A 27,384-nucleotide genomic window follows, 5' to 3' on the forward strand; every position below is an offset into this window, starting at 1 on the left:
GAACATTTTTCTTTCATGCGATTCTTAATTTTAGGAGGCTTACCCCTGGTGCGTCTTAAATACTTTAAAATATTGTGTCATATGGCCAGATTGCATAAACATAAATTGTCTTAGCTTTCTAAGTGTCCTTTTCTCCCTTTCCAATAAATAAATACAAAACAGAGTACGTATACGCCAGAGTACACGTTAACGACTTACATAATAATAAGAATTACAACTTTGGCCTAGGTACCAACACACATAAATCGAAATTAAATAACACCTGCACTCAATAGTTGAAAAAATGTTCATATTTTCTGTAGTCAATGTTAAAAGTTAAACAGAAATTCAAAATTCTTTCAAATAGAAATCAAAATTTTTTTGAATATACATACATAAATTAGCCCCGCAAATTCTGCCGACAGACAGAATTGTAGCGCAGACGGACACAATTGTATAACAGACAGACAGAGTTGTAGGACATACTTTCTCCTACGCTTATCTAATAATGGCATAAACGGCGATATTCCAATTTTCAAGGTAATCGGTATATCCATTTAGGCCCCAGCTCCATGCACAGATATAGAGGACTGTGGAGTTTATTATTACTTTCTCTTTTGTATCACAATTTTGGGTAAAAAGTGTATTTACAAAAGGATAAATAAATATCCATATACCTACATACAATACAGAGCGTCGATAAAGTAATGGTACAAACTGAAAATGATGACAGACTATTTTATGTGATATCAGAATTTGGTAACTTATTCGTACTGAAACTTTGCGATTATTATCGATTAAATGCAGTTTTTGTGAAACTTCGAAAAAAAACTTTCTTTGAACAAGTATTTTGCTACCTTTGTCTACAATTTGCTTTGTTTGCAATTCTTTTATTTAATAATTGGTTAATAGTAAAGAAGAATCAATTTAGTAAGACATTTTTATTTTCTATTAATTTTGTTACAAATTAATTTAGGCCCACTCTCCATTATATTTAAAGTTCCCAATAGAAATTTGAAAACTGTCCAATCGCATACAAAATTAAAAATTTCCCTTTTTAAATGGCGCTTTTAAATTGATTATATAAATATAAAAAATGTCAAATTAATTATACGTACAAAATACGTTCAGAAACTGTATGAGTTTTAATATTAAAGACAGAAATATTTTTCAACGAATGAACTACTTATGTATGTATATAAATGGATTATCTATAGATGGAGTTAATGATGTTAAATTATTTAAATCTTTTTTAATTTAATTTATGTTTAAATTTTATTGACAAAATTATTTAAATAATTTTTAATTTTAATTTTTGCTATACAATCTGAAGATGGGAATTGTTATTCCCGAAAACGTTAATTGTTGAAAATAAAATATTGGATGAGTATAAGAAGTGTACCTTTCTGTCTTTAATAAAAAATGTCCATTTCGAATAATATTATAACAGTTTTCAACTGGTATTTTTGAACTTGTTTTTCTCTTTAATGAATGATTTTTGGTATAAGGTCAATTTTATTTAATGAATTGGTTTGTTTTATGTCACAATTTAACGTATAGTTTGAAGTTCTGCAATGTGCTAATAATTTTAGCAACCCAACAGCAACTTTTGATGTTTTTTTTTTCGTTAAACAAAGTCTACTTAAGGTCAAAACGAATTGAAGTTCTGATCGAACAGAAATTCAAGTCGCCATCTGTAAAAAAAACGAAATTTAACAAAAAAAAAGCCATCTCAAATCTTCATTATCCATTTCGTGCGCAAAGCAGTAAAACTTTGTTATAGGATAGCTTTCTTCTGACCAATACAAAGTTACTTACATATTATTATTAGGCATAACCATACTGCATTTTATTAATTTAAACTAACACAGTTCCTTCAAACACATATATTTTATTTCGTATAAGCTTACAAATAGACAAAAAAAAACCATTATCAGAAGTGCAACGCACAATATTCTTTAATATAATTTGCATTTAGTGTGTTTTGTTTACGTTGAAATCTAACGTACTCAATAAGTCCTTTTTGTGTCAAATACTTTTATTTAAAAAAAAAATTATTCAGAGTTTACAATATAAAAAAAAACGATAAATGTGTGTTTGAATGCAATTCAAATTTAGTTATGATTTGTCTCATGCCAACTTCTACTTAACTAACCACCAAGTTTTTGAGTGTTTCTTGAATCTCTCCAGCATCTATATCAATCTTGTTATCTGCTGTCGAAGAAAGATTATTAGAATTGCCAGCTGCCGATGTTGGCCTTGCACAAGTCTTCTTATGCATAAACCAATGAAGTCGTTGACACTCTCTGTCGCAATATTGTACAGCTTTGCATTTTGAGCACTTTTTATCTGGCTTCTCCTCTCCACATGTGCTACAAAATGATATTTCATCCTGAAATAAAAAAAATCAATCAAAGTTTGTTCTGGCAGAGTAAAAGTAAAAATAAAATTACTTACAATAAAGCCACGTTGTCCATTAATGGCACTCCTCAATACGAACAAAGCTGGCGGTGATTCTTTATTTGCTAGTTGGGATACAACCTGACGGAATATCGTGCACTCCCTAAACGGAAACTCTCGCACGCAGTCTCTGATTGTGAACTCAATGTAGTCTAATTGGCCTTGTTTGTTTTCCTTTAGCACACGTTTAACAAACAATTCAATGAAATCATGTTTGCCATCTGATTCATTGTTTTTTTCTTTCCTCAGCTGGCATTGCTCCTCGCAACGCATTATCTCAGAAATGACCCATCTCAAATAATGATATTTAAATGCCATCAATTCATTTATATCGTACTTTTTATGCATTTCCTTCTCCGTCATAAGCTGTAGGACCTTTTTGAGTTTTGGCAAATGTTTTATTAGATTTCCATTTCTTTGTAGATTGAGTGCAATGCGAACTGGATGAAGATTAACTTCAATTACGAATTTATGAAAACTATCTAGCAATTGGGGCGGCAAACAGTCGTCTGTTTGTTTTCCCTGAATTTTGGTAAATTGTTCAATTTGAGCTTTTGGCACATAGTTGTTTATCGCTTCGACACATGTATAATTGCCAACAAAGGCAGCCATTTGGGATGCTGTTCGCGATACAGAATTCAGCGTAGTTGGATTAATTCCAGCATCTAAAAGTAAATTGCATATGTCCTTGTTTCCAGATAAAGCAGCAAAATGAAGGGACGTATAGTTTGCACCATGTTGATTGAAATTCACATCAGCGCCCTGTTTAAAGAAAAGAAAAAAAAATAAAACTATAGAATTTGACAAAACTAGCATTGATAATAACTCATAATTCATAAGTAATCCGTTGTAACCGTTATCTCTGTCAATGAACAATTTTTTATTTCTACAGATCTTTGTAAAGAAAAGTTTTTAGAAGTCTTTGTTAAATTGCAAATTAATTTCTTGAATACTACTTGGAATGAAAAAAAAAATATGTATCATTTTGAAAAATTTAATTTTTGAAAACAGGTTAGTTTTCTTCCTTTGCAGGGATGTCTATTAAACATTCTGGATATCTATTTGAATTTGAAATTTTAATTAGATCTGCAATGGCGCCTAACAATAAACCATGTTCTGTTCTCATACAAGTTTCATTAATGTACGCTATTGATTCTAAAATGCCTCATCTTCTATCTGAAAATGTTTGACTTAAGGGCCATTGGCCGGTTAAGTTGAACCGTCGAAACTTGAATACAACCCGAGACAGGAACCAAGTTTTTACAATGTTTCTAAAAAAAGGGTTTTTTGATGGGTCAAAAGAATAGGTTCACCCAGTAAGTTAAGGTAAGTTTCGGTTCAAAGTGGATTTAAACATGTTTTGAGGGAAAACGGGTCATTCCAAGTGCCTTAGTCCCTAAGAAAATTCAAAATCAAGTTGTAGACCGAACAAAATTTAAGTGTGCCCCTGAAATGGAAAAAAAAATAAGAAAGATCGGAGAACCCATTTAGCATTTTTTTAAGAAAAGTAGACTACAAGAAAACTTTAACAAATATATGAAAATACAACGAAAATTTCTCAAAATTAAGCGGAAGAAAAATTAAGAGTTTTTAAAAAAAGTTAAATTTGAAAAAAAAAAATTCATACCAAAAGTTTTTAGAAGTCTTTGTTAAATTGCAAATTAATTTCTTGAATACTACTTGGAATGAAAAATAAAATAGGTATCATTTTGAAAAATTAAATTTTTGAAAACAGGTTAGTTTTCTTCCGGTCTATTAAACATTCTGGGTATCTATTTGAATTTGAAATTTTAATTAGATCTGCAATGGCGCCTAACAATAAACCATGTTCTGTTTTCATACAAGTTTCATTAATGTACGCTATTGATTCTAAAATGCCTCATCTTCTATCTGAAAATGTTTGACTTAAGGGCCATTGGCCGGTTAAGTTGAACCGTCGAAACTTGAATACAACCCGAGACAGGAACCAAGTTTTTACAATGTTTCTAAAAAAAGGGTTTTTTGATGGGTCAAAAGAATAGGTTCACCCAGTAAGTTAAAGTAAGTTTCGGTTCAAAGTGGATTTTAACATGTTTTGAGGGAAAACGGACAAAGAAGAAAACTTTAACAAAAATATGAAAATACAACGAAAATTTCTCAAAATTAAGCGGAAGAAAAATTAAGAGTTTTTAAAAAAATTTAAATTTTGAAAAAAAAAAAAAAAATTCATACCATTTTAGGATACTACTTTGCCTATTTTTGAAAATTTTTGATTTTTCTTTGGTTTATCTAAAATTTAAACGTTATTATTTATTAATAAAATTTTAAAATAATCAAAAAAGAATTTGATTTTTCTTATGAAAAAGTGATTAGAAGTACAGGTAACACATCGGATTTTGTGATCTTCACAAGTCAAAAGCCAACACCTATGAAATCACGAAAACCTCGTAAACTTTGGTTCTAATTGATAAGAGGGCATTCAGAATAGTAAGGTTTTTAAAGTTTTAAAAAGAACTCTGTTACAAGCAAAGACATACGGGATTAAACTTTTGTTCAGTTGCTTCGCATTACAGACTGTTCCCTTGAATTTTAGTTGGAGAGTTATTAGTTATTACTAGCATAAAATTATTAAATTATTATTATTTAATAAATTATTTCCTTCTTACCAAAACTACATTTACATATTTAATCTAATCTGAAGATAAATCTTCTAGACTAGACACACTGCAGCTTTGGAAACTAAGTCCATTTGGCTGATACAGCACAAGACATTAATACAACAGAGAAAGACAAAGAAAGAAAGAACAACAGAACTACGTGGCACAGAGGGGAGACATCGTTGACATCTGTCTCATGTTATCGCACAGGTGGCTTCAGTTAAGCTGGCGATTTTAGAAAAAAATTTCTGAGCCGACTGTTGGGCTTGAACCCACGATGCCTGGCTCTGCAGTCATTTACCTATTCCTCTGTGCCATGGTCACCTGCCTTACCAAAATTTTGAATTTTCCTGTCTAGTATCTTAGACTGAGGTCCTAATGCTTAAGCGTATGCAAATTGGACAGAAGAACGGGTTCATTGTATAACCTTGTAAGAGTTTTCACAAATGAATTTAATCTCGTTTCTAACAAATATTGAGGAATGGAGCTTAGTTCTTTAACTGCGCTCGTCCAAATTAACATGGCTACATAAGTTTTTAAATGCGCTTTTGTTGGTTTAGGCAATGTTGCAACACAGGAAAAATATTTCCAATTTGAGTTCTGGCGCTAACTCTAAGATTGCAGAACAGCTTTCTAAATATTTGCTCGAAAGATCGTCAAAGAGCCGCATAGTAGCAGAGAAAGTGCAGAAGTATTTCGTGGTCCTACTGGTTTTATACAAGGTATAAGGTGTAATTACTGGCCCTGATCAAGTGAAAATTTAAAGGATTTTGGAAAACGCTTGCCTAAGTTTCTGTAATAAATTCTTTTTAATTCGAAGTGGACAAAATATACATTTATATTTTTAGGTGCATAATATTGAATAATTCAGGGGAATCAGGATGATCCTCACATATAAGTCAGATAAGAGTGGCTTTTCCTTTTATAACTATTCAACGCAGTGAGGGATTTTAAGACCCGTTTGCTGAATCGAAACTTAAGTATTTAGGTTCTACATAAATCCTTATGTGACAGTTTACGCAGAGGAAAAAGTAGGGAATTAGAGTTTATGTTCAACATAAATTATTTAAGTTTCAATTCAGCAAATGGCCCTAAGACGATCTGTTTCTTTGTTCAAATTGCATGCTTTTACAAATGATAACAGTTTTAAAACATTAACATTGAATCTGAAAGAGCTCAACATCTCAACGTCTTACAACTGTCTTCATTTACTAAGAAGCTTTCCTATAGATACGATAAAATCTAACATTTGGGAAAGAATTCAATTAGATAAAAGTCGTATGGGTAAGATTCAAATTATATAAAATGTAAAGCATGGTAGGAGCAAGTAATAAATATAATAACACAGCCAATATAAAGTTTTCTTGTGTAATAATAATAAATATTTTGAAAATAAAAGCCCACATTTTTGATCTTCTTCTGAAAGAAAAAAAATTGCAACATTAAAATATAAATTTTATGAAATTCATAATAAAAAAAATCAACCTGTTTTCATTTTGTATATTTTCAAACAAATTTACTACACCTACTTGATCTAGCAAAATTTTGACTGCTTCAATGTTTCCTTTGCTACAAGCATGCTGCAGGGGGCTCATTCCATTTTCATCGACAAAATTCACCGTGGATTTGATATGAGTTATCAACTGTTTGAACTCGTTCGTTTCATTTTTGGATAGTTTTTCAAAAATTTGTTTTTGTAAATCACTGATAACAATATTTTCAGACATATTTTTATTTTATTTTACAAAGCGTGCCCCTCAAATCAATTTGAAAAAAAGATATTTCCCACAAAAATTTTTAACAATACGCAGATTTTGTGTAAAAAAAAAATGTCAATGTCCTTGCAGCACTTTTGTGAAATGACAAGTGACAGATTGAAGCGTTGCCAGATATAAAAAGTGAATTTAATCATAAATTTTGTTTGTGATACATTACATTACGTTACGTTGATGCGATGTTTTTAGACGTGAACTGTTGCAATAAATGTGAATTGTGCGGGCTGTAGGGTTGAACGAAATCACAGGGTTTAAAAAAAACTAGAGAGTCCTCAAGAATTTCTGCATACAATTATTGTTATAGCCTGTTTTTACTACGGCCTAGAGTAGGGGTTTAATCACGGCACAAGATTACGATCACACGTTATACTTTTGCCGTCTCTATTTAATCAGTAGAAAAAGATAGACAGATAGCGGCCATACGTTCGTTAACGTGATTCCGTGATTCGACCCCAGTTGCTCTTCTACTTGCATATCTACATAGCAAGAAAATATGTTTGTAAGTAAAAAGGGTTGAGAGTATTGCAAGTTGCTTGCCAAGTAGTTTTGAATTCATGTGTTCCCCAAGTAACAATTTAACTTGCATAAGGTTCAAAGCAAACTATTTTTTGGTTTGTGTAAGAAAGACAGCGGTCTTATGCAAAAATCATTTTGGCGCACTACCGAAATTCCTCAAAACCTTCACTTACAGGCAATCCAAATCTTAATAGCTTGCCGCGATCTTAATGGCGGCCATTTTACAAAACGAAGAAACATTTATCGCAAAGGAAACTATATCACTTACAAGTTATTAACTTTTTAATTGAACTATATCACTTACGTTACGAAATAAGGCTTTATAGAGGTTGTTATAAAAAATGTTGAATTTATATATAAAAAAATTATTTTCCAACTTATACTCTATTTCTTATTTTCTCTCTACCGATCACGTCCGATAGCCATCTTTTTTACCAAAATAGGTACTAAATTTCTGGCTCAATAAATATGATATATCTCGATAGAAGCCAGGGCTGAGATTCTGTATGGCGAAAACGAACAATCGTTTTCGTGTGTGCGAACGGTTTGGTTCATACAATTTGAAAAACGAAAGAATTTGTTCTGTATCTGTAGCAAATTCGCTTTCGTTTTTTTAAAAACGAATGATCGTTTTCGTTTCGTTTTTTATAGAATCTACCCCCAGTTTTCAAAACAAACATTATACATTCTATAAAGCTTTACAGGAGCAAAATTAACACCTGTAAAGCTTTATAGGAGCAAATTTGTTAGTCGGGTTTGTACGTGTAAAATATATCCAGATCAACATAATAAATGATAAAACACGGCTTATTACTCAATTTCGACCACTTTTTGATTTACCTAAAAGTATGCAATTTTTGTGTTTTAATTAGTAGTGATACAAGAAAATTTTTAAAGGCAGTTTCAAGAATAATACTTTTGTATAATTCTTTTGGCACGTCCGAAACAGTTTTCGACGTCCGATGTCCGAAACTACAGGACATTTCACAAAATGCAAGCCATCATCAATACTAACCTGTATATCAAAAATCGGCCAGTACCAATTTTGTCATTTCTTTCAAATTTGTTTGCCTGTTCTTATCGGTTTTCTTTGTATGTACCTACTAAATTAGGAAGTTTGTCAAAATTCTGAGAGTTGAGAGAGAGATAGAGAGACTGTAAAAAGACTTTTGAAAGAGAGACTGCAAAATGGTCTGAAACAAGTTATGATAATCTTTATATTTTAAATTTATTTCTATACAAAAGTAGCACTTTTGATGCAAAACTTGATCAAATGCTATTCAATTCAACTTTGCTATTTTTTGTAGAAGAGAGCGTTCACGAGATAGACAGCCTTATCACGAATTCCATTCGTATTGGAAATTTTCTACGTTTCCCGAAAAAACAATCACAAAATCCAATCATAGCGACGATTTGTATGAAATTTTCTATTATGAAAGAATTCCGTGATCGTTTTTTACGGGAATCGTAGCAAATTTTCGATACGAATGGAATTCGTGATAAGGCCGAGTACCTACATAATTTCCCACTCTGTCAAGTTTAGTCCCGAAAATTTCTTTGGTCCGGAAAACGTTAATATGAGGTTCACATTGAGCATAAGAAATCTACAAATATATAAATAAATAGTCCTCAAACCTTCGATCTCTTGCTTATGTAGCGAAACTGTTATCATTGAACTGAACCACTAATTTTATGTATTTTTTGGCTAACGTAAAATAAAAATCAAGACATCCCGGTTTAGTAATGTACTGCACAGAGGAAAGTGAAAGAGAAACGTTACACAAATTTCAAATAACCTCGCCAATGAAGATTGGCTTCAAAAACAGGTAGTTGTTTTGTTAATAGGCAAATCATAATTTCGTCTAACGTATGATATCTTGAATCTACATACATCCGCTAAAATACTAAATCGACCTTTTGTTTATCAAAGTAAATTCAACACTTTTGGAATAGTTAGGCCTCAGTTCTTTATTGTGCATATTTTTTAAAATTTCTTTATTGCTAAGGATTTGTAAATTTGAGAATCATATAAAAATCGTTAACTTAACTTGAAAGAGCATTTTTACTTTGTCATTTTTATTAATTAATAATTATAATATTTTTTATAATAAATAATTTGCCGATTATTAAATAAAATAATATATATAATGTATAAATATCATGAAGCGAGTACATACACAAATGCATTTGTGAAAATCAATATACTTTTTATATAAATAGAATGTTTTGTTTAATTATAACCATCAACGGATATATGCTGCCACTGACCCTGAAATAAACAAAAATACAAATTATATAACTGACAATGGGAATAATGTTTATTAATATACTTACAGGAATGCCTATGTGCCAACCAGTTCCAGCTGGGTTTTCTTTTGTTATACTGCATCGTTTGCAAACGATTCCGTTCAACGAAGTCGCCCACACTTCCTTGCCAACGGAAATCGATTTGAATCCTACATTAGTTTCACCATGAGGTGGAATGTTTGGAATATTTGGCAAGAATTGCCAATGAGATCCTTCTGGGAATGTTGTACAAATTTCTTTGCGCACCGCTAAACGGTTATTCGAGTCGAGAGCCCATACTCCCATTTCCCCGGCGGATACAACTTTAAAAGTTACTCCCGGAGGAGTTTCAATTGGTTGCCAAGCATCACCTAGGGCATTTTGTGAGCTTGTACCATATCTAAAGTAAATAGTTCCATTTTTACCGACGACCCATACTTTTCTATTTGTGCCCAAACTTATAGAGATGAGTGGTTGCTCGCAGGGTATATGCTGCCAAGATTCACCCTTAGGATTCAACTGGCTAACTCCATTTCTAACCAATACATCTCCATTAATAGCAACTGCCCAGAGAGCAATATAAGGATCAGATGAATCATTTACATGAAGAATAGAAGCGTCAATTATTTTTGAGTTCCCAAGCTCCTGCCAAGGACCACTTGTGACAAGACGACATTTTCTCAACCAACGTCTTCGACGAACACAATCGGTTATTTTTTTCGAACCATGGTATGATGCAGGGAAATCAACAGCATATTGCCAACCATCTTTGTCAACTCCTCCGGGAGCATTAAAATCAACCATCCAATCTGTTACCCATTCACAATGCATGGATAGCAATTTTGTATGTTCTTTACTCCTCTTGTGCTTTCCAGTTACATCACTCCACATGTGTCTATCAGTTGGTAAACCTTTTGTCGTATATCCACTAAGTGGATTCCATCTTTGGTTTTCGTAAACATAAAAGTTATGGGAATCGGTCATCGTATTTATCTTACCGCAACTACTTTCAAGGCCTTTGAGAAAAGTTCCACCCCAACCACCATTGTATACCCATGCTGTACTGTCACAGCTGATTCCCCATACAACACCTTCGTTGCAGGAGAATATTTTCTTTATGTGACCACCAATTTGACGCCAAAATATATCACGGAGTGGAATTATAACCGATGGGCTTTGGTAAATTATATTGAAAAGTTTTACTCGCCCACTGACGTACAAGCATGTAACAGCATCTGGATCAGTGCAGTGAACGAAATCCGTAAAGAATTCATCATTGACAGTTATTTTGAAGCCAGTTGATGTTGATCTAAAAGGAAAAGTATTACAATTCAATTAAATAAGTTAATTAAAAGAGAAAATAAATTCTGAATTGCACTTCAGTAAAAAGATATACCCACAAGGCTGTACGAAAATCATTGCGTGTTTAGGATTTTTCACATTCGATTTTGTAATAATAAGTTCTAATGAGCAGCGACAGCGAAATAGAAGAAGTTTTGCACTAAATGCTAATAATAGTGATTTTTACTTCATCATGTGGTCGTCCAGTTTTGCCAGAAAATTTTAGAGGCAAGGAGCCGAATTTAAAAAATCTTGAAGCCAAAAATATCCGCTTTCAAAAATGTACCACAAAAACGAATGCAATTTTGCATGAGATTTTTTTTTTATTTACAGATAAGTTTGGTTTATTATTTGCTTTTCATTTTGCTAATACATTTTGGTTCTCATGTTCATTGCCGGAACAAAATTAAATTTGTAAATTATAGGTATATGAAAACTAAAAATGAAAGGAAATTTGTTGTCTTTGTTAAAATTTGTTTTATATTTAATTTAAATTTCCAAGTTCGAAATTTTTAAGAGCCAAATTTTGATAAATAAGAAATCAAAATTTTGAGGACCGAGCGAAATGTCGCTTGTTTGGCTATAAATGAGCTTAAGATCTTTTATCACTTTTCAGAACATTTTCTTGAGATCGATATCTTTTTTTTTTGAGACAGATTTAAAGAAAATATACTGAAAGGTGTTAAAAGAGGTTAAGCTCATCTTTTTGTATATGACTGCTAGCGACGACCAGTGAAAACAATTTTAGGCTTTTAAACTGAATAATTTCTTACACAAAAGTACAAGCATTTTAACGCTACGGTTGGGTTGGCTCAGACGGTTTAATAGTAAGTTAATGAGCAATATATTGTATCCCAACCGACTAGTTTCAAAGGCTAATCCTATGAAGCCAAGTCTGACCCAACAACATCTGGTAACAAGCCAAAAGCTGAGATAGTAACCTGCCAGCTGAAATGCATTAGATAGTTCATTAGGGGTGTTAATAAATTTCAGTTGGAAATCTACGATACACAAAAGGGCCAGGAAAACTACAATAGTACTTTCCACCATAAAAAAGCAATTGGGACAAAATAGATTTTTTCAGAATTTTGAGCATTTATTGGGACTTAAGTAAGTTGTTCTGATAATAGTTTGTTAATAATAGCATTGTACAACAAGGGTTTCGTTTTATTTGGGTTTTTGGGGTGCTGAACTCGAATCCGTAGTCAAAAATTGTCTATCAGCTCCCGTTTTTAAGTAAATAATGCTGAACTCGAATCCGAAATCAGAATTTTCTTATGAGCTCGCGTTTTGGAGATATTCCCGATAAAAAATTTCAATAATAAATTTTTTGTTGTTGTTACATTTTAAGCATTTCCCTAGTACTTGTATCACCCAAACTATGGCTGCTAGAAAAAATAAAACTGAGGGCAGATTTAAAATCAGCGATGTTAAATTAGTAAAAAAAAATTCTTTTGATATTTAAAGAGAAAAAAAGAGGTGTTACATTTTTACTCGATTGGTCACGTTTAAATCTCAAATTTGACGTTAAGTTTTTTAACTTAAATGAAAAATTACTTAGAGTAAACATCACAAATAAATGGAATAAAAGATTCTGATAATCGGATTAGCACCCGTGAAATAGCTATAACTTTAGCCGTAAGACTTAAATATTGATGAAGCTCGTGAACACCAAAATTTCTGTTATGTCAATACTGTCATTTCAAACTGTTAGTTAGTAAGTGGGATTTTGATTATTTTAATAATCACTTAGCTTAGCTTGGTTAAAGTTGAAAATTACTCACCGAATAGTCAACGTAAAAGTTGCACCTGGCGAAAATACCATATTAGAGTTTCGAATTTCAGAAGCCCACTCAGAGTTTTCCATCGAATTCAATACAATGACATTTTCATTAAACCTGCAATGGAAGATATTTGTTTAAATTTATAGATATGCTTTTGTTTTATAAATTTTTAGATTTAAAGTTTTTCAATTCTTAAATCTTTGTTTGAAAATAAACTACCTTGGATTTAAATGCATTGCAATGACCCTAAGCTTTTCTACTTTATGTCTGACTTTTATAAATGGATGACATTGGAAGTCGAATCGAATTTGGTCAGCATCATCATAAACACATCCAGTAATTGTCAGTTTTGTTCCAGGTGCCATTCTGATGTTGGAAAAAAATTCAAAATTAACTAATTTTAATGGCAACAACAAAACAGACATACTAACCCATTATACAAAGTGTTATAGTATGGCGTTTCAGTAGCAGAAACATCAATATGTTCAATATATGCATTTTTCTCATCATTAAACTGAAGTGACTTCAAATTACTCGGATCAAAGACAAACACATCGCCCATGTCAGTGGTGGCCCAGATTGAGTTGTTACCTGGTTTTCCCAATACTTCGTTAATCTGACAACATACCGAGGTTAGATGAGATATCCAGTCTTCCATTTCTGTATCACCAGCAAACATAAGTTTTATTGGAGAACAACCAATTGGAAGTCGTGGAGCATGAATAGATATTCGAGGTGATCCAGGTTCACTGCAACACTGAATGCAAGTTATCTCCGACAAGGAGAATTGAATTTTCGTCGTAACTCCATCTGGATTGAGCACGGTAAACGTGCCCGACCCTGAACCTGCATCTTGTGAACAAGAACTGACCCATTCTAGATCAATGTGACAGTCTTCAAACAATCCTCCTGGTTTTTGAACGCGAGCTTCTCCCGATTTTATCCATGATGACATTTCAACAGCTTTTTCATATTTACTATATTTTAATGATTTCAAGGCTGATTCACTGACTTTAAGTTTTTTAATAATATCTAAACGCCACTCGCGGATCAACTCTTCATTATTGTCCAAGAAAATACTATCATTGAACCAATTGGGCAAGTTTAAAGGGTCTACAACAAGCGCCCCAGCTGTCATACAATTCCACATAACTTCAAATTCCGCCCAATATTGAGACCCACCATGATCATCGTCTTCTCCGAATACACCCGAGTCTCTGGTACAATCGGCGTCAAATACTGCCGAATCACTTTCGGGATGAGCTTCTGTGCCAACAATTGAGCCGACACTTCGAACTGGAGACCAAGCTCTTGGATTCTTGAGTTGAGTTTCAAAATGCTTTCCAGTTATTTCACCAATATCAGCTGCAGGAGCACTGGAAGCTTGTGAGTTTTCTTGCAGAATAGATACGTGTTTTCTGCGATGATCTTTCAAACTTCCTATATTCGGAGGTGAAGCAGAATTATTCTTCCACAAATCTGGTTTGTGACGCAATGGGTCAGTAACTTTGGATTCTATTTGACCAACATTTTCAATTATTGCACATGTTTCAACTACAGCTCTCTCTTTGTATAAACTACAAATACTTCGATGCTTTGAGCCCGGTGAAGATCCACCACTTTTTCGTGACATTAAACTCATTGTACTTGATGTCCGACTAACTTGCATTGGACATTGTAGTAGGCGCCATTTTTTGCCAGTTAGATCTGAAGCCGATACACCTGATCTAAAATATAATCTACGATCTTCGGAACCAATGGCAAATACTTGATCATTGGCAGCAACTGCTACCATAGATATACTTCCCACCATTTCAACCCAACCACTGCCAATGGCTGCATCTTCGCTTATTCCAGCTGCGTCTCCTTTAACACCTCTTCGAAACCATACGTGATTGTCATTGGTAACACACCACACAGCATCGGTTCCTACTGACACTTGTAAGATTTTAATACCATTTCCAGGAGGCTTGACTTCTAGCCATGATTCTCCACTTAAACATTCTCTTCTAACACCAGAACGAACAATTGCACGGCCATTGTATAAAACTCCCCAAACTAATCCGATAGGACCGACACTTATTTGGGCGATTTCACACCCAATTGGGGTGCTGATTGCTGTCCACCGAAGTCCTTCAGGTGAAGTTGTACTAACTCCTGAACGGAACATTGCCTACAAATAAATAAAATAATTAAAAAAAAAAAAAAACAAATTAACACTGCAAAAAAATGTTACACATACGTCACAGTGACCATAGAAGTTCAAAAATTTTAAAATTAACAAAAAAATATTTTCAATTGCGGACTAAGTAATAAACCTGTGTTAACATTAATATGAAAAATTTAGTTTATACTTATCAAACATAGACCCTTTTAAATGCAATTTTCATGACATGAATTGAAAAAAATTGTCTCCAAAACAATGAAAGTTAATGAGAAGGTAAGAAGCTATTTATTTTTCCCTTGTATTTAAACAACTTCAGATATCATTATAAAAATTCAAATATTTGTAAATATTTACATAGATTAAGGTGGTCCATATACTTTTCTTTTCTGAAGTTCTACCATGGATGGACATCAATTAGTTCTAAATAGCGAACAAATTCTCTAATTTTTGCGGATTTCTATTTTATTTGCTTAATCTCCCGGTACAATTCGCGAATCTAATGGAATAACCCATACAAAATTAACTATAAAAATCATAGGATTGGTTAACATGTTAAATCCAGGAGAGGAAGGAAGTAAAAAAAAAATCTAAAAATTGGGAAAATATTTCTCAACATTTCCAACCGGTTGGCGAAGATCCAACTGCATGCCTCCTATAGGAACCACCCTAATTTAGATGCATTTTGTACTACTTTTCAGTTTAGAATTTTGTCAAAAACAAAACTACAGGATTGAATGTCTTTTCCCCAAGTAAGCTAGAATCTTTTTCTAATGCGAAAAAGGTAAGGCCATACCTAAGAGTTGCAAAGATGTACTCGACGTTACAAACATGTAAAGCAAACTTTAACATAGTGGAGAACTGGAGAGTATTTAAATTAAATTGTTCAGGTCACAAAAATGGATACTCTTTAACTTAAATTTCAAGTTCTAAACTCCTTCCACCTTGAAAAGAATTTACTGGAAGAGATTCTGTAAAATTCGTCGAAATATCGACGAATGTTGCCTCTTGCCCAGTCAAACATAACAAAATGCTGTTCCCTCTGGTGGAACTATGATCGTTTAACCTTACCAAGGTGACAAGAAAAGATTTCAATCACTGCCGCAGCTGTGCATTTTATCGGCCGTATAAAGACTCGCTAAGAGTTTGCAAGAGATCAAAAAGTAGGGATGGATTTTGTCAATTCACTAAAAATATGAAAGATATTGCCAGACTTAACCTTTCCTTTTCTAATAAAACCTTATGGGTATTGGACAGATGTTGTCCACCTGAGTCCCTAGATTCACTGATGGAAACGTATTTTCCGTGTTGCGAATGTACAAACTAAACTTTGTTCAGAACTCTCACTCTATAGTCCAACCAGTGCCTGTTTGGTAACTTTATGTTGAATAATTAATAAATCCTTTATTATTTATTCCATCAAAATCAAAAGAATTTTGTTCAAAATCATATTTTCTTAATTTATAATTTCTAAATAAGAATAAAATTCTGCTTTATTTATGGAAAAACTAAATTGGATAAAATTTAATATATCAATTTTTATTAAGTAATGTGAATCAATTGTCAAAAAGTAAGTGCAATAGTTAAATCAAATAGTTTTAATTTAATTAAATGTACCTGTTATCATTAGTTTTTTATTCATTTAAAATCTCTTTTTGTAATTTGATTTTTAGTAGAGTAACTTAAGCAAATTATTAGGGAACCCGGCCGAACAGCTCTGATTTTGACGATTTTTAATTAAAAATACTTTAAAGTCTATAGATTAAAAATTGCCGATGTTGCCGTATTGTTTTTTAAAATTAAATTTAAATTTTTTTCGAACAAAACCATTTTTTTTTTGCTTAAATTTCATTTGCTTAAATTTAGCAAAACATTCTCTAGGTAATTTAAGGAAAAAAAGTATAAAGGAGTAAGGGGCAATCTTTCATCGTTTAAGCGATAAATGCAATTTTCTCACAATCTGACTTCATACACAAAAAAAATATTTTGAAAACAACGGCAACACCTACAATATTTTAAAATACATTTTTAAAAAGCCAGAAGCTCATTCTTATCTCTTAAATTTAAATCTACTAAATTTAATGAAGAGTTTTTGAAAAAATGGTCCTCAAAATCAGAATTTAAAAAAAAATGTAAAAAAAAAAAATTTAAATGAATTTTTTCCAAACTTTTTCTAATAAAATATGAATTTATTTTAAAAAAATTTTTGGCCATAAATATTATCAGTTGAATTCCGAAGAGGAAAAGGTAATATATTTTACAGTTTAAAAAAAAATTAAAAATTACTTCAATTTCAATGGTTTTTTTTTGATAAAAACTGAATTTTTGCATTGAAATAATTGATTTTCTCGAAGACTTTGGTAAATAAGAACTTTAAATTTTTGCTATTTAGCTTTCAACAGTAAGGGTTAGTAAATTAATAAAAAATAATTTTATATTTAAAAGTTGAACTTAAAAAAAAAATAAGTTAAATTTTTTTCCAAAACTTCTATTCAAAAAAGTTCTTTGAAAATGAAAAACTTTTTAATTTTTTTCATAAACCGTAATACATATTGACATTACCTTTTATAATTTCAAATCATAATAAATGTGGCCAAAAAAAATTGAAAAAAATGCATTTTATATTACGAAAAAGTTTTAAAAACCACATGTTAAGATTTTTTCAATAATTTTTTTTTTTCAAGAATCTGAGTTGAGTTACCATTCTTTCAAAAGTCCTTAATTCAATTAACTTAATTTTAATTTTACAAATATGACTAAGCTTCTAGCTTTTTAAAAATGTACATTTAAATATTGTAGGTGTTGCCGTTGTGTTCAAATATTTTTTTTTGTGTTTGAAGTCAATTAATAAGAAAATTGCATCTATCGCTTGAACGATGAAATATTGTCCCTCACTCCCATATATATTTTTTCCTTGAATTTCCTAGACAATCTTTTGGCATCAATTAATTTATGAAATTTAAGAAAAATTTTTTTGTTCACAAAAATCTTCAATAAAATTTAAAAATTCAAAACGGTAACACCGGCAATTTTTAATCTATAGACTTTAAAGTATTTTTAATTACCGACGTTTGAAAAAAAAGATCATCAAAATCTAAGCTGTTCGGCCGGGTTCCCTTATATTGCCAATTTTTGAGCTTTAGTTACTCCACTATTTAAGAATTAACAAATCTAAATCTGATGAAGCCGGAAAAGACAGGAGAAACATTGGGAAAGAATGAATAAGTTTTTAAATTGATTGCTTTGTTTTCATATCGATCATCAAGCCCAATTTTTAATTAACAAAAGTCAAAATATATGATCGAATACCAATATAAATATTACACTAATAAATTAAATGAAATCTGGCCCTGGACTGCCAGACCTTACGTTCACAGTGACCTGACAACCTTTTTTTCTTTAAAAAATGCCATCAGTCTGAAGTTGTGGAAATCAAAATGAAAAAGGAATTTTGCTCTCCTTGTTTTTTACTGCCTCGCTCTTGCAACATTGAGAAATCGATAACTTGGCAAAGCTTCCACCTTAATGAGCTCTCGGAATCGAAGATCAAATACAACAAAATTCTTAATAATTTTTCATTAATTTATCTAAAAAAAAAAAAAATAATCATTAAAAATGGAAAACAAAGGAAAGCCCCAAGGTAGTGGTAATGACAATAAGGAAAAACGTCGCAAGGAATCCATTCTCGATCTATCCAAATATCTAGAGAAAATGATTCGTGTCAAATTTTCCGTTGGACGAGGAGCAGCTGGAGTATTAAAAAGTTAGATGCATAACAAAACAACTGACATTTACAAAACTAAAAACAGAAGGTTTTCTTGTTTTTATTTTGAATCTTATAAAAGCATTTGATATGAAAAAACAAAATAATACAAAGCCACGTTAAAATAAATTGCAATTCGCTTAGATATTAAGAATGAGAAAATAACAACCGCTATTTTTTCTTACCTATCTACCCTATCATGAAGCTTAACAACAACTCCACCTAACCCACATGAACAAAAAGCCAAAAGGTGAATGTTTGGCAATAGCATTTGCCAATTTTAGAAGAAACTTTTGTCAGTTTCAAACAAAAACAAAAATAAAAAAAAAATTACTTACTCTCCCATGAGCAGTCACTGCCCAAACAAGCATTGTGCCAGCAGGGGCATTTGGGATATTCAACCCTCCAATCGCCACATCAATAAAAGGTTCTTGAGTCGGATCCTTGTGCAGTGGTGCCACAGCACACCAATTATTCAAAGCACTATAACGTCGAAAACGCACCTGTTAAAAAAAAACACTCACATAAGTAAAAATGAATCACTTATTTGTAAAGTGATTCAAACTCAAAAGACAACATACCCACTTTCGTCTGCGAACATAACAATTCCATGCATTTTTAACTTGATAAGTTGCTGGAAAATCCAAAGCATACGTCCACCCGTCATGATCCAGAGGTTGACCATCTAAAGTGCAATCAAGATGCCAATCACCTTCCCACTGCCATGCCATCGATGGCAATCGGATTTTATCAATATTTCTATCAATTGTTCCATCCATGGAAGAGAAATGATACCGATCGGTTGGTAAAAGTGTCTTCGAAAACCCTTCGATTGGCAGCCATCTCTCGTTTTCATAAGATTCTTCTTTAACTCGAATTGGAACGTCGAGACCGTGCACATGAACGTACACTTGTCTGTCCCCGCCTATGGCCCACATAAAATTTGTTACTGCAGAGATTTTTTTGAACTCTAGCCCAAGGTAGGGGAATTCTCGCCATCCCGACGACGATGTGGACAATGTGTAAACTCTGCCTTCACTATTCGTGGCAAATAATAGACTGCTCGGCATTTTGTGGCGATAAATTAGAATAAATCACCTCTTTAGATTGTATCACAAGATGACTGTTTTAATTTCTTTGAGAGAAAATTAATTTGCGAAATCGATAGTCATGCATGCGTACAGAGCAAAAGGGGATTCAACTTTTTATTCCCAAATCCTTTTCTTGAAATACTCTTTTTTTCTTAAATTGTAAATTGGAGAGTGTTCTCTTTGTGTAATGTTATTTCATGCCATTTTGTTATAAATTTTGTATTATTCTTTTAATTGTAAAAACAATTATAAAGTTTTTTTTTATTTAATATTTTTTTAAAAACTTTTCTTGTTCTGATATCCTTGTTTGCAAAAACCAAAAAATTGAACAGAACACCTAAAAACATCAAAATGTCATTTTGACAGCTTTGAATTTTGACATAAAAAAGTAATAGAAGAAAGCTACATTTTATTAAATTTTAAGGATACAACACAATAGGTTGCGGCGGCGTGCATCGTTTTGTCTATCACTTGTTGTTTTGTAGGGGTAATTCAAGTATCGGTGTAAACTCTTGGTAAAGGTATGTATAAAGCCTTAACTACATTGGCTCAAAAAGTGAAAAAGTACAAAAGCGAAAATTTTCAAACGCATTTTTGTATAGTTTTACGGCGTGAAATATTAAAACAAATGATGCAGAAAGCTTATTTTTTGGTCTAATAAACAAAAGAGTATACACTCTTTTTCACAAAACAATTGCGCTAGCCAGAAAAAAAATATTTTCACTTTTTTACTTTTTCAAATAGTGGTGTATGTAGTTAAGCCTTTAAGGCTTTTGTGAAAAAGAGTATACAAATTGTTTATTAGACCAAAAAATAAGCTTTCTGCATCATTTGTTTTAATATTTCACGCCGAAAAACTATACAAAAATGCGTTGGAAAATTTTCACTTTTGTACTTTTTCACTTTTTGAGCCAATATTAGGTGTGTTTTTTTGTTTATCTATATAGATTTTGTGCAAAAAAACGACATCGAGATTTTTGAAATCCATTCAAACATTTGGCACCACTGTACATATACTTTGGCAGCTGTCTGTCAAAAATGTTGCTTTTGTTTTTTTTTTTATTTTTACTCCGAAGTGGAAAGGCCATTACATCCATGTTGGATACAAACAAAAATTTTCATATGGCCATGGCATCCATGTTGGATTCAAAAAAATTGTTTTTTCACAAAAAACCAAAAATTATCTGTATATTCTTAGCTACATTTTAAGACCATGACCATTAACATTAGTTGCGTCGTTCTTGTGTTATAAGCGTTTGAAGGTAGCCATATTGAATTTTTTTTTCGATTTTTAAAAAATCAAATGTGAAAACTTTTTTATTTTTATTTCTAATTTCTCGAAAAAACTTTGGTAATTTTATATACATATCTGTTCAACAATCTTATCAGGATCCATTTAAGACTTTTATCTGAAAAGTGCATTGCGTATATCTCGATATATTAACATTTCAATGCAACCATGTCAAACAAATTTTTGATTATTTTTTTCTATGAGAGTTTTTTTCAAACCTCGTTTTCTCCGCTTTTTTTTTTGTTAATATTTTCAGATATTTTTGTATGAACACAACAAATAAAGTACCTTGGCACTACTGTTTTTATCGAGAGAAAGTAAAATCTGGATAATTATCTGGATTTTTCAAAAATCTATACAGATAAAGTTTTTGTTGTTTTTAACACGTAAATTGTTTTGATTTCAAAAATCTCGATGTCGTTTTTTTGCACAAAATCTATATAGATAAACAAAAAAACACACCTATAGTTAAGGCTGAATACTATGTTTCCACCTACGCTAAATCCGAGATTTAGCTAAGTAGATTTAGATTAAATCTCGAGATTTACCCTAAATCTAATACTATGTTTCCACCTATGCTAAATCCGAGATTTAGCTAAGTAGATTTAGAATAAATCTCGAGATTTATTTTAAATCTACTTCGCTAAATCTCAGATTTGGGTTCAGCTACCCTAAATCTAAGATTTTCACCTACTTTCAATCCGAGATTTAGAATAAAACTCGAGATTTATGCTAAATCTACTTAGCTAAATCTCGGATTTAGGGTAGGTGGAAACTTAGTATAAGATTGTCGCCTACTTTCAATCCGAGATTCAGAATAAAACTCGAGATTTGTGCTAAATCTACTTAGCTAAATCTCGGATTTAGGATAGGTGGAAACGTAGTATAACTCTACAACGGCCACTTTTTGCAAAAAGTCAAAAAGTGAAAATTTTCAAACTCATTTTGTGAGAATTTTTCCAACACAAAAATTAAAAGATGCAGAAAGCTTATTTTTTGGTAAAAAAAAAAACAATTTTTGTAGTTTTTTCCATAAACAAATAGCGCTAGAAGGAAATAAAAATTTTGTACTTATATAAATTTCCCACTTTTTCACTTTTTAGGTCATTGTAGTTATGACTTAAATTTTGGCTCGGATAAATTCTGGAAAGAATTAATTTTTGTAGTGGGAACTATAGCCTGATCTGCATACTAGGCTTCATGGGTACAAAAATAAGCATACAAACAATTTTAGGGCTATGAACTCAACGAAAGAAACATGATATTAGGGGTATTCACGATCTGGTGCAACAGGCCTAGTAAAAATGTAAAATTTTATTTTTTTACAATAGATCGTGAACGCCCCTCTCTTCTTATCTATAGTAATATTGAAGTATGATTGATGTTTTTTTTCCTCCACCGTTGCTTCTTCTTTTTTTCCATTTTTTATAATTTAAAGTCTTAACTACATTGGCTCAAAAAGTGAAAAAGTACAAAAGTGAAAATTTTCAAACGCATTTTTGTATGTTGTTTCGGGCTAGAAAATTAAAACAAATGATGCAGAAAGCTTATTTTTTCGTCCAAAAATCAATTTATAAACTCTTTCTTACAAAAAAATACCGGTAGCGAGAAAAAAAATATTTTCACTTTTGTACTTTTTCAAAAAGTGGTGAATGTAGTTAAGCCTTAATTCTTTGTTTTGTTCGGGTTAATTAATTTTCACTAATTATTTTACATCAAAAGAAACTAAATTACGGGACATGAGTAGCGACAACCATTATAAACAGAATAAAAAAGACAAACTGTTTATCATGGGCGACGCGACGGTGAGCTGCCATCTGTCAAAAATAATTTTACTCCATTGTATTTTTATTTTGCAATAGGGTTAGGGTATAGCAAAAGTGCAAGACCATTGTAAAATTTCAATCGATATATTTTGTTGTTGTAGTGTTGTAAGATTTTACACTTTTGCACTTTTGCAATGATACTAGACCAGTTGCATCGGATCGTGAATACCCCTATTATTTTGACAATTCAGAAACTATTTTGAACAAATAAAGAAAACACCTTTTTGTTTACTGTGTGTCCCACATCAACGTCAACCGACGATATAAATGCCGGCAACAGCTTTTTGTATGAAAAAATTCAAAACCTGAATGTTTGGATTTTTGTTTTTATAAAAAAAAGCTCTCGGTCTGGGAGTGCCTCAAAGGTTTTGCCACACCGGGGGGTATGAGGTAGCGGTACGGGTATTTGTATGAAAAAAATCTAAACGTTGAAGGCTTGGCCACACTGAAGGGTATGCGGTAGCGGTACGGGTAGCGGTGAGGGTACTTGTATGAAAAAAATTCCAAACTGACACATCAACGTTCAGGTGTGGAATTTTTTTAGTATAAATATAGTTACCGCTATACCGCATACCCTCCGGTGTGGCCAGGCCTTGATGTGTCAGTTTTAAATTTTTTTCAAGGCTTGGCCACACTGGAGGGTATGCGGTAGCGGTACGGGTAGCGGCAACGATATTTTTGTATTAAAAAAATTCCACACCCGAACGTTGATGTGTCAGTTTGGAATTTTTTCCATACAAATACCCGTACCGTTACCTGTACCTCTACCGCGTACCCTCCGGTGTGGCCAAGCCTTCATACAATTACCCGTACCGCTACCGCATGTAGCCTCCGGTGTGGCCAAGCCTTTAATTGTCTGACAAGTGTGAACTTTAAAAATCATCTAACCAAAATGACAATCCATCTGTCCGATAAGTTTGTCAGTGTAAATCCTCTAATGTCATAAATTTTTATTGAGCTTTTCATGAATTTGTACTTGTCGTTTTTCCTTCTTGCATAAAGGAAAAAATAACATGAAAAACAACAAAAACTATTTCAAATTGTTGTTGTTTTCAACCTCTTCTAAGTTGAATTTTCCTTCTTCAAAATAGAATTTGACATCTATCTAAAAACCCCATAAATTTTCCATGAAAATAGATTTTTTTTTCACATTTCCAAATAAATGTCGGCTAAAATATTTCATTGTGTCAGTAAAGTATTGTTCAAGAATTGCCAACGTGTTCCCAGCTTACCACGAATAACCACCCAATTAAACTTTTCAAGTCGACCAAATTGGGGCACAAATAAAACTCAAAGAAAAATAGTACTTAACTCCCTCAACAAAATGTTATCTCCCGAAGCCGAAATAGCAGTTGCTCCATTGCGACAAAAAGTCTTGGAACAAGGTAATTTAGTTAGAAGCCTAAAGGCCGAGAAAGCCCCCGAGTTGGATATCAAAAAAGCTGTCGCTGAACTTAAAGCCAGAAAGAAGGTTCTTGAAGATAAAGAACTGGAATTAATGGCCAATGTGGTCACATTCGATCGTTCTAAAATGGAAGATTTATTAAAAAGACGATTCTTTTATGATCAAAGTTTTGCCATTTATGGTGGAATCACTGGACAGTATGATTATGGTCCAATGGGATGTGCACTCAAGTCGAACATTCTTAATTCATGGAGACAATTCTTTGTCCTTGAAGATCAAATGCTTGAAGTCGATTGTTCTATATTGACACCAGAACCTGTTCTAAAAGCTTCTGGGCATGTTGAACGTTTTGCTGATCTTATGGTCAAAGATTTAAAGAACGGAGAATGTTTCCGTTTGGATCATCTTATTAAGCAATTTTTAGAAAAATTAGCTTCAGATAAGAATTCCACTGCTGAAGTTAAAGCAACTTGTGAAGATATTGTCATTAAGCTTGATGGCATGTCGAAGGAAGAAATGAGGAAAATCCTTCGAGAATACGATATGAAATCTCCAATTACTGGAAATGAACTCACAGATCCAATTGAATTTAATCTTATGTTTGCAACACAAATTGGACCAACTGGTCTTATTAAAGGTTTCCTACGTCCTGAGACAGCTCAGGGAATCTTTGTCAATTTCAAACGTTTGCTTGAATTCAATCAGGGAAAACTTCCATTTGCTGCTGCTCAAATTGGCAATGCATTCCGAAATGAAATCTCCCCTCGATCTGGTTTAATTCGGGTCAGAGAGTTCACAATGGCTGAGATTGAGCATTTTTGTGATCCATCACAAAAAGACCATCCCAAATTTGTGAATGTTAAAGACACTAAGATGACACTTTACTCGGCATGCAATCAAATGGATGGCAAGAGTGCTAAAGAGTTAACAATTGGTGAAGCTGTTAGTTCAGGACTTGTAGCTAATGAGACTTTGGGATACTATCTTGCACGAATTCACAAGTTTCTAACATCGATTGGAATCAATTCTCAGTGCCTTCGATTCCGTCAGCATATGTCTAATGAAATGGCTCATTATGCATGTGATTGTTGGGATGCTGAGTGTCTAACTAGTTATGGTTGGATTGAATGTGTTGGCTGTGCCGACCGATCAGCTTATGACTTGAAACAGCATATGGGTGCAACTGGAGTTCGATTGGTAGCTGAAAAACGTTTGCCTGAACCTAAGGAAGTTCAGGTAACAGAAATTGCAATTAATAAACAGACATTTGGAAAAGCATTTAAAAAAGATGCAAAGCCTTTAACAGAAGCTTTGACCAACTATTCAACTGAAGAAGTTGAAAATGTAGAAAAGAGTCTAAACGAAACTGGAAAGTATACACTCTCTTTGAATGGAACTGAATTTGAACTTACATCTGAGTATATTTCTGTAAAACGATCGAAAAAAATTATTCATGTAGAGGAAATAACACCAAATGTTATTGAGCCATCTTTCGGTATTGGCCGAATTTTGTATTCATTGTTGGAACAAAACTTTAAATGCCGTGATGGAGATGAGCAACGTTGTTACTTTTCACTACCAGTAATTGTAGCACCACTGAAATGTTGTATACTGCCGCTTAGCAATAATGCCGAATTTATGCCATTTATAAATCAATTATCAACTGCTCTAACAAAATCAGATATTTCTCATAAAGTTGATGATTCAAGTGGATCGATTGGACGGCGATATGCTCGTACAGATGAGATTGCTATACCTTATGGAATTACTATTGATTTTGATACACTTAAAGAGCCACATAGTGTTACTTTGCGTGAACGTAATACAATGGCTCAGATAAGACTTCCATTGCAGGAGGCTTCAGAAGTTGTTAGATCTCTATCGATTGGTACAATGACATGGAATGATGCATTAGAAAAGTTCCCAATATTTGAAGCACAAAATACGACAAAGTAAAAGATTGAAAGTTTTTAATGTTTTGAAAAAAAGAAAATATAAATAAGATAAAATCGCATTTTTATCTTTTAACATTTTTTTTGCGAATAAATTATTATACACTTGCTATTAGCTTCTCATAAAATAAAAAAAATAAATGAATCACATAAGTGTGTTGTTTTTTTTCCTTCAACAATTCATTTTCAGTTTAGGTTTATGGTCACGATTTTTCTCTCGAGTATTTGCAGTTACGGCCATGAAGTCTAATGACGTTGGCCACCCTAAGTAAGTGAGTCATGTCCTTCTTGGAAATGATGCAACATACGCCAAGAGATGATGCAACAAGAGTTCGTTTTTTGTTGTAGAACTCATACAGTTTCCGGACGAAGGTGTTAACGAGATCAAAATTCAATAAAGAATTGGAAAGGAAACGAAACCAGTATAGTTCGTCAAAATTCTATCAGCAGCTTTTATTCTTATCGGCTGCTGTATGTTGTTTTTGTGATACATACATGTAAACTCCAACTGTGGATACGGATAGCAATACAAAAAAAAGAAACTCAAGACTGGGTCACACGTTCTTGCTCTTAGAATTAAATTTACTAAAAATTTTAAGACTTTTTTATACAAATCTGGGGTCGAACTACGGCATACGTTCGTTAACGTTTTGACTATTGCTCTCTCTATTTAATCAGAAGAAAATGATAGAGACATATAGCGTCAATACTTTAACTTATATGAAATAAAAAAAGTAAATCAAAAATTAAATTCGTTCTTCAAATGAAAAAAAAAAAAAAAATAACTTTTTAAATGAAATTGAGCTCCAAACAAAGTATGTAGTTTAATTTTTTTTTATAAAGATGCATTTTTAGAAAAAAAAACTAATTTTATAAAAATAATTTAAAAAAAAAAGTTTTAAAATAAAATTGATATGCTATTTCAAAAATGTTCAATGTATCGTTTCCGAAAATTTAATTTTTCAAAAAAAAAAAGGTTTTTTTAAAACCAAAAATTACTTTTTTTCTCAAAAATGTTTGTACAAAAAATTTGTTGAAATTGAATTAGTAGTTTGAGAGAAAATCAGATTTAAAAAGAATGGTTTTATAGCAGATAGGTAGATACCGTTAATAAT

The 27,384-nt window shown here is 32.3% G+C and overlaps 3 protein-coding genes across 3 annotated transcripts; 1 reads left to right on the forward strand and 2 right to left on the reverse strand.

Annotated features, from left to right (window-relative positions):
• Window positions 1-1,850: 1,850 nt before the first annotated feature.
• LOC129911170 (ankyrin repeat and MYND domain-containing protein 2) lies at window positions 1,851-6,926 on the reverse strand. Its single transcript, XM_055988877.1, has 3 exons — window positions 6,605-6,926; window positions 2,437-3,201; window positions 1,851-2,371 (listed from the first exon to the last, which is right to left on the reverse strand). Exons 1-3 carry the CDS (start codon window positions 6,800-6,802, stop codon window positions 2,126-2,128), a joined length of 1,209 nt encoding a protein of 402 aa, XP_055844852.1. The 5' UTR covers window positions 6,803-6,926; the 3' UTR covers window positions 1,851-2,125.
• Window positions 6,927-9,398: 2,472 nt separating this feature from the next.
• Window positions 9,399-20,111, reverse strand: LOC129910142 (tectonin beta-propeller repeat-containing protein). Its single transcript, XM_055987415.1, has 7 exons — window positions 19,286-20,111; window positions 19,043-19,207; window positions 13,209-14,950; window positions 12,997-13,143; window positions 12,778-12,891; window positions 9,701-10,961; window positions 9,399-9,635 (listed from the first exon to the last, which is right to left on the reverse strand). Exons 1-7 carry the CDS (start codon window positions 19,772-19,774, stop codon window positions 9,597-9,599), a joined length of 3,957 nt encoding a protein of 1,318 aa, XP_055843390.1. The 5' UTR covers window positions 19,775-20,111; the 3' UTR covers window positions 9,399-9,596.
• Window positions 20,112-24,014: 3,903 nt separating this feature from the next.
• On the forward strand, window positions 24,015-26,424 carry LOC129910936 (glycine--tRNA ligase). Its single transcript, XM_055988542.1, has one exon. It carries the CDS (start codon window positions 24,075-24,077, stop codon window positions 26,271-26,273), a length of 2,199 nt encoding a protein of 732 aa, XP_055844517.1. The 5' UTR covers window positions 24,015-24,074; the 3' UTR covers window positions 26,274-26,424.
• Window positions 26,425-27,384: the final 960 nt, after the last annotated feature.

The sequence above is a fragment of the Episyrphus balteatus genome, chromosome 2 (assembly GCF_945859705.1).
Source record: "Episyrphus balteatus chromosome 2, idEpiBalt1.1, whole genome shotgun sequence".
NCBI classification, from domain to species: domain Eukaryota; kingdom Metazoa; phylum Arthropoda; class Insecta; order Diptera; family Syrphidae; genus Episyrphus; species Episyrphus balteatus.